The sequence below is a fragment of the Girardinichthys multiradiatus genome, chromosome 5, assembly GCF_021462225.1.
Source record: "Girardinichthys multiradiatus isolate DD_20200921_A chromosome 5, DD_fGirMul_XY1, whole genome shotgun sequence".
NCBI lineage: Eukaryota > Metazoa > Chordata > Actinopteri > Cyprinodontiformes > Goodeidae > Girardinichthys > Girardinichthys multiradiatus.
The window spans coordinates 52,593,172-52,603,666 of NC_061798.1; the positions used below are offsets into that span (position 1 = coordinate 52,593,172).

Here is a 10,495-nt window from a genome sequence, read left to right on the forward strand (position 1 = left end):
GTTAGCTTTATGCTAATTTAGCTGACTCTTGAACCTAAGGGATGTCTACAGCCTCCAAAGTGGTTCTGACAGTTTCTTTGGTTTTGACTCTGAGCACGGTGGCTGGAGTCCACCTCAAACAGGCCTGGGATCGAGAGGTAAGCTGCTTAGAACCGGACCGAACGGACATACAGACAGTAAAAGGTTTGTGTCCAGACACAACAGCTAGAAAAGCACTGAACCACTAGGGTCTGTTTTGAAGGTGTTTGAGGAGAAAGCCTCTTCTCTCTAAAAACAAGATGGCGGCAGGACTTAGGTTAACACAGCAGCATTTGCTGAAGGACACGACTTCTGGGACAATGTCCTCTGGAGAGATGGGTCCAAAGTAGAGATGATGGTGAAATATCAGCACAAACATCTCATACTGTCAAACATGGTGGTGGAGGGCAGATAATCTGGGTTCTTGATAAATTGAAGTGGAAAATATTTAGGTAGCTTAATAATTGATAAATAATGACAAACTGACAGGTTCGAGCTGCAGCACATGTTTATCTCTGTCTTTCTTGGTGTTCACCACACAACTATAGAGGTTATACAACTACAGACCCACAATTATACATTAAACATACAATTTTTACAATTACAATCCTGCCCTATTAGGAACAGGATTGTCTCATTTCAGCGGGAAGCTTTGGCTCTTCAGTAATTCTGCTGTCGGGATACTGAGGTCCATAAGCTGGAAAACAGATGAATGCTTTCCTAAAATCAGATTTACAACCAGATCCACCTCAAAAACCTGGGAAACATTATTTATACTGGGTCTGAAGAACTTCTCTCATATTTCCATTAAGATGAAGGAAGTTCAGCCTCATCCAGCTCAGAAAGCTTGGAATGCCATCATAATAAATTAAAAGGAATAATGTGCTTCCTAACAACAGAACAACTGTTCATCTAATATGGATCCCTGAGGAACATTCCTGAGCTTAAAGAAATCCTGTCGGGTTTGATTAGAACCAGGAGAGGTCATTAGCTCTAATACCAACAAGAAGTTCTGATAATAAATCCAGAACATTCTGATCCAGAGAGTTGGATGGGAAACGGCAGCAAACCCAAAACTTTTCCAAGAGTTTTAATTTCAGCTGTGAGCAGATTTCAGTCCTGACCAGAACTTTCCAGACATGCCGTCAGGATCCAAACATTGTGGAGTTGATTAAAAATAGTTCTGTCTGAAACTTTGGGAATGATTATCCACATCTGACAACACAGATCCTTCAGAGCTCCGCCCAGCCCATAAACGAGAGTTCTGTTTGCAGGAACACCATCTGAAATTTACTAAAGGCTAGTATGTGTTCAGGTTTTCCACCATGCGTGCTATAGAACCTGCGGAACAGAATCTCAGAACCGTGTAAAGGTTCTGTAGGATCAGGCCATGTTGTTGTGACGTGGGACGAATCAGTTCTTCACCCGTCAGTTGAAGTCCTAACGGTTCCTGGTTTTCCTGCAGCGCCTCCATGAGGGCGTAGTTCGGGACCTTGAGCGGCTGCAGCGGAAGAAAGAGAACCTGCGGCTGCTGGAAGAGCAAAGGGTTCTGACCCGCCAGCTGGAGGAGGAGAGGCAGCGGCGAGAGGCCAATCTCCACCCACAGGACACCTGAGGCAGGTAAAGACAGACCGGAAGAGGTGGAAGAATTTAAAGGATCCTGACCCTGTTTCAGTTCTGGTTTGAGTCGTTATGAGGAGTTCCTGAACTCCTTGAATCAGCTTCATTCCAGGTCTGTATCCAAACATCATGAATGGTTCTGTCATGTTAACTGGACTCAGGGTGTGAACGATTTGGCACTGATCTGGTGTTGGTATGAAAACGTTCTGATGTGTTTAGGGTATGTCGGGTTCTGACTCTGTGCCTAAATGCTGCTACTTACTTTAAAACAGGAAAAATGTCTGACCATAAACATGGATCCTTCCTCCCATCAGTTCTGATCCAGTTTAGAGTTTAAACTGGGAGTCAGTACTGCATTCCTGAAATTTTCCCAAACAGAAAGTATTTAGAGGAAATCCACATATTTTTCTGTTGGTCTTTGGGATCCAGCTGACAGGGTGGTGAGTGGACACCAGATCAGTAGATTGTTGGTCATGTGATCAGTAGATTGTTGGTCATGTGATCAGTAGATTGTTGGTCATGTGATCAGTATCTGGTCTGTAAATAGGGGGCGGAACCACCGTGTGGCTGAATTGTCTGTCTCTCCTCTACAGGTGAGGTGTCCACCTGAGGCCCGCTGATGGACTTCAGCAGCGAGCAGCAGGTTGCAGCCGAAGACGAGGCGGCAGGCACGTCGGCCTCAGAGGGGCTGGAGGAGGGGGAGGTGGAGGGGGAGACGCTGCTGATCGTGGAGTCGGAGGACCAGGGCTCTGTGGACCTATCGCATGATCAGAGCGGAGACTCTCTGACAAGCGATGTGGGCGAGGAGACGGATGGAGGCTGGGCTTGCGAGGACATGTCCTTCTACTGTGACCGCTGCCACAAGTGGATCCCTGCAGGTGAGCCAATCAGAGCCTAGCACAGAGACTTGGGCAAGCGGGAGTCCGATCCGGAGCTTCCTGGAACGGAATCAGGTAATCAGAGACAGACGTTTGTCATCCTGAATGGAGTCTGGACTCTCCTGCAGAGCAGTGAGCAGATGTGGTCTTCTGACTCAGCTGGTACCTGTCTGAACTGGTTTATTGCTGATGTTCTGTATCCTGATCCTGAATCCTCTGCACGTTCTAACCCAGTTCTCTGCTGGTTTCAGCTCAGCTCCGTGGCGAGCAGCCCAGTTACCTGAAAGGAGACAACTTTTTTAAATTCCTGTGCTCCGAATGTTCAGAAGATGGGAAGGAAAGCTTTGAGAGGATGAGGCTCACCTGGCAGCAGGTAAGAGCCCGCCCCCTCAGTAGCTGCACACCTGTCTGACGTCCTGCAGGTAGAAACGGAGGCTTCCTGTGTGCAGGTGGTGATGTTGGCCATGTATAACCTGTCTCTGGAAGGAACCGGACGGCAGGGATACTTCAGGTGGAAGGAGGACATCTGTGCCTTCATTGGTCGACACTGGAACTTCCTGTTGGGAAACAGGTGAGTTTATCCTTATGCTTGACTGACACAACGACCTTCAAGTTGTGGTTTAATTCCCAGACCAAATCAGACCGCAGGAAGCTGCTCCATATAAGGAAACTCTGTCCATATATGGTACCGATGGTCGAGCTGAGCTTTGTTGGGAGAACCGATGTTTTCATGTATGTGTCTACGGGACAAGTCAAAGAACAGCTTAATATCTGAAACATAGAAACAGGTAGAAACCCACACCTGGATGCACCTTCCTTCATGAACATAAACTCCAGGGGGCGCCATTATCCCGTCAAGTTCCTGTTCCCAAAACAGTATTCTCCTGTAATCTGGCATCTCTGAGATCACATGACCAGCATGGTCATTAAGGGCCAAAATGGGCGTGTCAGAGACACAGGATGCCTGGGCAGCACCGACATGTAGCAATTGGATCAGTTTCAGAAAGTAAAAAGTTGTTTTTATTCGTCTCAAATCTATCTAAACTGAAATTATTGTCAGAGTAAAGATTTAACTTTACTTCAAATTCAGTTTAAAAATACTTTATTAATCTTAACCCTATCCTAACCTCACCGTTTTTACGCTTCTTTTGAGTATCAGTCCTTCAAGGTCCAACAGGTTCTGAGGCCAGAAAACAGCGTCCTCATAGTAGAGGAAGGAGTACATCTACGTGGGTCAGACTCTGTTTCTTGGAAGCAGCTTGGGCTCCTGGTCCCGGTTTCATTTGTTCGGTCTGGGGAGGTTCCTCTCAGGCTGGAAGGTTTCTGGATCTCTGTTCCCATTTTTGAATTCAGACCCGATCTGTAAACCATTTTTCGGAAAGATTTCATTTTAGGTTTTGGTGAATTATAACTAAGTGGATCAAACTTGATGGGGCACAGCTCTTTGGTTCTGTGTGTTGGCTGGTCCGTCCATCAGTGTCTCCGTTCTCCATTGATTTTCACTGTGACTCACAAACGTCCGATTAGATTTTTACAAAATACTTAGTTTCCTTTTCAGAACAGAGAGGATCCCATAATGAGCCTGGAGTCATGGTCTGGAGGTCCAGGTCTGAGAAGTTCTCTGGATTCAGGTCTAACCCAGCAGAAAAGATTATTAGGACCATTAATTCAGCATGTTTTCATATCCATCTAATAACAGCTTCGTCTTATGTGTTTGGATCTCAGCGTGGTTCTGTACATTCCAGCAATGTTTTTCATCAAGATCTTTTTATTGAGCAGAAACTGTATTTAATAGCAGTAGACTTGTCTTGAGAGGGTCTAACACGATAAATTATCCCAGAAATTATAGCGATAAATGATAATATTGTCGCTTGAAGACCATTTTCAACTAATTTAATGATAACGACATAATAATGCAAGTAGCTACACTCTCTCAAGATAAATAAACTTTAATTTCTAAAGAACATTTAACACTGGACCTGGACGACATTTTAAATATCCAAAATAATTAAAGAACCAAAAACGGTAAATAAAATGAAATATGAAGCCTCTGGAAACAAAGCTGCCCTTCAAAAAATATGAATCATTGTTCTCCGACAGGGAAAACAGGCAAAAAGTGAAAACTATCAACAAGCGCTCCATTTGAAGAATCAGAATCAGCTTTATTGCCAAGTTCATACATACAAACAAGGAATTTGACTCCGGTACACTTTGCTCTTTGGTTTTGTTTTTGCATTACAGAATATACATATTTACAATATACACATATACACATATCTAATAAAAAGGTACATTTGCAACATCTGTTGCTGTTGTTTTGTACTTTATTAAATGTTCATCAGAGAAACATCCTGGGGGAAGAAACTGTCTCTGTGGCGGCTGGTTTTAGTAAACAGTGCTCTGTAGCGCCACCTGAAGGTAAAACTCTGAACAGTTTATGTGCAGGGTGTGTGGGGTCTGCAGAGATTTTAGCAGCTCTTTTCCTGACCCTTGACCTGTATAAGTCCTGGATGAAGGGAAGGTCAGCTCTGATTATTCTCTCTGCATTCCTGATTATTCGTTGCAGTCTGGACCTGTCCTGTTTGGTGGATGATCCAAACCACACTGAGATGGATGAAGACAGGACAGACTGAATGATGGCAGTGGAGAAGATGACCAACAGCTGCTGTGGAAGGTTGAACTTCTTGAGTTGCCTCAGGAAGTACAGTCTCTGCTGGGCCTTCTTCTGAACAGTGTCTATGTGTGAAGACCATCTCAGGTCCTCAGAGATGGTGGTTCCTGAGAACCTGAAGTGGTCCACAGCCGATACAGTGTTGTTGAGGATGGTGAGGGGGGTGTATGGGGGTGGTGTTCTCCAAAAGTCCACCACCATTTCCACAGTCTTGAGTGGGTTCAGTTCAAGGTAGTTCTGACTGCACCAGTGGACCAGCTGATCCACCTGCTGTCTGTATGCAGACTCATCACCGTCCTGGATCAGTCCTATAACAGTGGTGTCATCTGCAAACTTCAGGAGTTTCATGGACGAGTCCGATGAGGTGCAGTCATTTGTGTACAGAGAGAAGAGGAGTGGGGAGAGAACACACCCCTGGGGGGCACCAGTACTTATTGATCTGGATCGGGAGAAGATGCTCCCCAGTCTCACCTGCAGCTGTCGGTCCATCAGGAAGTTGTTGATCCACTGACAGGTGGAGGCTGGGACGTTGAGCTGGGTGAGCTTCTGGTGGAGGATGTCTGGTATGATGGTGTTGAAGGCCGAGCTGAAGTCTACAAACAGGATCCTGGCGTACGTCCCTGGGTGGTCGAGGTGTTGCAGGATGAAGTGTAGACCTAAGTTAACAGCATCATCTGCCGACCTGTTTGCTCGGTAAGCAAACTGCAGGAGGTCCAGCAGGAGGCCTGTGATGTCTTTCAGGTGCTTCAACACCAGCCGCTCAAAGGATTTCATGACCACAGACGTCAGGGCTACAGGCCTGTAGTCATTTAATCCTAGGATGGTGGGTTTCTTGGTCACCAGGATGATGGTGGATCGTTTGAAGCAGGAGGGGACCTCACATTTCTCCAGTGATTTGTTGAAGATCCTTGTGAAGATCGGAGCGAGTTGATTTGCACAGGCTTTCAGGCATGATGGGGAGACGTTATCAGGTCCTCCAGCTTTCTTTGTTTTCATGCACTGAAAGAACCTGTTTACATCTTCCTCTGAGATCTTTAGTGCAGGTAGAGGATCTGATGGTAGGAGGTTGGTAGCTTTGTGGGAAGAACTTGTTCCTGAATGGGATGTAGAGGAGATGATTTGAGGTGTGAACAGCTTCTTGTCATGTCTGCAGTAGAAGACATTCAGACGGTTGGCCGTTAAGAAAGTAACTCGCCTGTCTTTTCTGTGTCCTCTCCAGGGTGTTTGAACAAATACTTCCCCAAGGTTCCAGACACCATTTATAGGTTCCGGGAGAGACCATGGAAAAGTGTGGGGGTTTATGGTGATTGGGTGTAGGTCAAAAATATAAAATATTTATAAAAAGTAAGGGGCAATATGTGTATGTATTTGATAAAATGTGTGGTTGAGATGGAAGTTGTGAATTGGTAAATTCCATGCGAAGAATGGGTTAGTCTTTAAGGCTGCATTTGTCTTTTCAGGAGGCTCGATGCTGTTAGGCTGAATGGTGCTGTGCCCCAATAAACCCGCTGCTACTTCCACCTTGCTCTGCCTTAAGTATTATTTCTCACAGGAAATCCAGCCACAAAAGGCTGCCTGGTAACAGGTCTAGATCATTGGCGGGACACATGTCATACTTACAACTGTGTTGTGCAATCAGGATGCTTATATTATTTAATATTAAACGAAATAACCTTTCGGTCTGTCCAGCCCAATATGGCGGTGATATTAGGACAACAGATAAAAGGGTGATTCGACCACTGGCATCACTGAACAGCAAACTGCACACCTCTCCAAGTTAAACATTTTTACTCTTAACAAAATATCTAGTAGGCTAGAACAATTCAACCCAAACTACCAAGAAAAATGAAGGAATAAAGAACTGATGAACTATGTACAAATGAAGGAACAAGGGAATGAATAAAATTGATGATATGACAGTTCAGTGTGGATTTTTAAGAACTAAGGTTTATCTTGAGGAGAAATGAGGGTAAATTTGTTTTAAAACTTAATAAGAACATAATTGGTATGTCTTCAAACAACCAATCACAATGCAAAACAGAAGAGTAAATCAAATATTATTTTAATAAAATAATATTTTAAAGAATAATTTGCTGAATTAGAAATCAACCTTTTGGATCATTGACTCCTATCTGGAGATAGGCTCCAATTAATCAATCAATCAGATATTGATGGATGGATGTCTTCATGACAACCAACAAATATTCCATTATGTCACTATAGAGGTCACCAGTCACAGCATGTTTTAATAACTAATATCTTCACCCGTTAAATCGTTGTACGCTGGGCTTATTGTGTTTATGAGCACTATAGCAACCTAGCAGAAGGTAGCGTTAGCTCACCCTCACACGTCCTCTAGCTGGTACCGATCCATGGCTTCTTTCCCTCTCCAGTACTGATCCAGATGTTTCGTCTTGCTTCCTGCAACCTTGTCTGGTTCTTCTTTGACTCTGAGTCTGACTGCAGCCGGTCCTCCTGTTCGTGTCTCTAGAAATCACATCAGGTTACTTTTGTTTTGTAAAGAAAAATGAACCAAACCGTGTAGAGTAGAACTGACCCGAGACAAACCACACTGGCTATGTACCAATACAGTCCTAATGTAGCCAAACTGAGCAATAACTGGAGTCACTTTCAAAATAAAAGCTGGTCTTTCAGAATAAAAGCAGTGTAACCTATATAAAGCTCAGCGTGCCAACCTTATATTAAGTGACGATATAAGGTTATATCATGAGGTGTTTCGGAGGAGGAACATGATGGTTTGAACGGCATTTCACAGGAAGAAGACGTCCACATGGTGGAGCACGGTCGCCGGCTGCCTGTCGGTCGGAAGCCCCACCTTCTTCCGCTCTGGAGCACAGGAGTTTGGAGAACCTGGCTGGTGGAAGCTGGTCCAGAACAGACCTCCCACCCTGAGACCAGATGGAGACAAATCCAGCACAAAGGCCAAAGGTGAACCACGGTAACACAGCGGCATCCAGGTGAGTTGGCTCCGCCCCCCTGACCTGTTGTACTGTTCCCCTGCAGCTTCCAGGCCGCCCATGGATCCCATCATCACCGTAGAAGGGCTGAGGAAGCGTGGAGCCAGAAATCCAGTGGAGAACGCCATGCAGCTGAAAGAGAAGCGTTCCCGTACACAGGAGGCCAAAGACATCCGGCGTGCTCAGAAGGAGGCAGCGGGCGGCTACACGGACCGCAGCACTTCCTCCACGCCTGTCAAGCTAGGAGTCTGTAGGGGCGGGCGGCGTCCGGATCTGGTCCTGGAGAGAGGCGAGGTCATTGACTTCTCATCCCTCAGCTCCTCAGACCGAACGCCGCTCACCAGTCCGTCTCCATCACCGTCACCCGACTTCTCTGGGCCAGGAACGCCTGCCTCCCATTCAGCCACACCTAGCTTGCTCTCTGAGGCGGACCTCATCCCTGACGCTATGCCTCCTCAGGCGCTGTTCCATGGTGTGTCCATGTCCACCTTGGCCATTTGTTGTCCTGTTGTGGTGAAAATACTGATGTCACTTCATGTCTGCTTTGTCCACCAACAGATGATGAGGAGATGGAGACAGAGGGGATGATTGACCCGGGGATGGAGTACATCCCTCCACCAAACGTCAGCCACACTGGTCAGAAGAAGCTCCGCCCACCGCAGTCTCTCATCAAACGGGAAGCTGAGAGTGAGAACGATGACGGCCAGGAGCACGATGACCGCTTTCAAGAACCAGTGGGCTGCAGTGAGGCTCCGCCTCCTTCTTCTCGGGGGGCGGGAAGTGTCGGGGCAGCAGAGCGGCGGAAGATGATTGTTCCTGAGAAATCCGACAGACACGCCACCCTTCGAAGTCCCCACTTCTCCAGCCTCAGCCTGTACGAGGAGCGGCTGCTGCTGCGACGGCTGGACGCTTGCCCGCTGGCGCTAGCCGTCACGGCGCAGGCCAAACGCCTCCGCAGGAAGCTGTTGGTCCGTCAGGCCAAACGCCAGAGAGGGCTCCCCCTGCTGGACATTGACCGAGCTGTCAGCGCTGCTCTTAGCCTGGTGGGAGGGATCTACGGCATGCAGGAGGTGAAGTCACGAGTTGTGGGTGGAGTCAATGGGAAGTACTGCACCAGCAGCCAGGAGCAGCGGATTCTGGATCGCTTTCAGGTGCCTTGTACCTCTGACCCATCAACTTAGTGTTTTCTGTGCAGGATGTTCCAGCTGCTTGATTCAAAGCTTCTCTATATTACAGTAACCAACAAACGGTTCAGAACCTCCTGAATGTTTCTATCCAGAAGATCTCCTATTTCATTTGATCTAATGTGTCTCTGTTCCTGCAGACCAACTTCTCGAGCAGAATAGGTGTCCAGCAGCACTCTGTGTCCTTTTGGCATCGTCTGATGGGAGCTGAAGGTAGTTTGGAGCAGAACATCAAGAGTCCATACACAGCGCGCATTTTGAAACCGTTCATCAGGTCTGAAACGTGAAAATGGACCATGTACATAAACAGGTAGCACCGGTTTCACCTGGTACATATGTGTGTTCCTGTTCATCAGGAGGGATTTCGAGTCTCAGCCCCTGAAGCTCCGCCTTCTGGCTGAGATCAGGGCGTATCCTCACAGGAAGGATCCGGACTGGATTCCTAAACCCGACGCTCCGATCGATTACTGCTACGTCCGTCCGAACCATATCCCCTCTGTCAACGCCATGTGCCATGACAGCTTCTGGCCAGGTAGCCCCGCCTCCTCCTGCTGTAGCTCTACCTGTCGCTGAGACTAATGTCAGCTGTGTTCCTTCAGGTGTGGACCTGTCTGAGTGCCTTCAGTACCCAGACTTCAGCGTGGTCGTCCTCTATAAGAAGGTGGTGGTTGGCTTTGGATTCATGGTGCCGGACGTGAAGTACAATGAAGCGTACATCTCCTTCCTGTTGGTCCATCCTGAGTGGAGGAGAGCTGGGATTGGGACCTTCATGATCTACCATCTGATCCAGGTGAGTCCTGTTAGAGCTTCAGATCCAGCAGAGCCCTGAGAACATGTGGAAACATCTGGAATGTGTCTGCTGCTGTTATCCAGACATGCATGGGGAAAGACGTGACGCTGCACGTTTCGGCCAGTAACCCGGCCATGCTGCTCTACCAGAAGTTTGGCTTCAAAGCTGAGGAGTACATCCTGGACTTCTACGACAAATATTACCCTGTGGACAGCAGTGAATGCCGGCACGCCTTCTACCTGCGACTGAGACGCTGAAACGTGGAGCCGTGGTGCTGGTCGGATATCTTCCATGATGTTCTGCTGTAAACTGGTTTTACTTCTGCTCTGTTCTGAATAAAAGACTTCTGTTCATGG

General features: G+C 47.0%; 2 protein-coding genes across 2 annotated transcripts; both read left to right on the forward strand.

Moving 5' to 3' along the window:
- LOC124867699 (protein PET117 homolog, mitochondrial) lies at nt 1–1,633 on the forward strand. Its single transcript, XM_047364269.1, has 2 exons — nt 1–137; nt 1,484–1,633. The coding sequence occupies exons 1-2, from the start codon at nt 42–44 to the stop codon at nt 1,631–1,633; spliced, it is 246 nt and encodes an 81-aa protein (XP_047220225.1). The 5' UTR covers nt 1–41.
- Nucleotides 1,634–2,257: 624 nt separating this feature from the next.
- kat14 (lysine acetyltransferase 14) lies at nt 2,258–10,495 on the forward strand. Its single transcript, XM_047364268.1, has 10 exons — nt 2,258–2,516; nt 2,768–2,889; nt 2,966–3,087; nt 7,964–8,136; nt 8,212–8,637; nt 8,724–9,316; nt 9,490–9,623; nt 9,706–9,881; nt 9,949–10,139; nt 10,223–10,495. Exons 1-10 carry the CDS (start codon nt 2,258–2,260, stop codon nt 10,394–10,396), a joined length of 2,370 nt encoding a protein of 789 aa, XP_047220224.1. The 3' UTR covers nt 10,397–10,495.

Coding starts and splice junctions, on each gene's coding strand:
- LOC124867699 (XM_047364269.1), top strand. CDS start 42: ATGTCTACAGCCTCCAAAGTGGTTCTGACAGTTTCTTTGGTTTTGACT. Junction 138..1,483: donor AACAGGCCTGGGATCGAGAG/GTAAGCTGCTTA, acceptor GTTTTCCTGCAG/CGCCTCCATGAGGGCGTAGT.
- kat14 (XM_047364268.1), top strand. CDS start 2,258: ATGGACTTCAGCAGCGAGCAGCAGGTTGCAGCCGAAGACGAGGCGGCA. Junction 8,638..8,723: donor TCCTCAGGCGCTGTTCCATG/GTGTGTCCATGT, acceptor GTCCACCAACAG/ATGATGAGGAGATGGAGACA. Junction 9,317..9,489: donor GGATTCTGGATCGCTTTCAG/GTGCCTTGTACC, acceptor CTGTTCCTGCAG/ACCAACTTCTCGAGCAGAAT.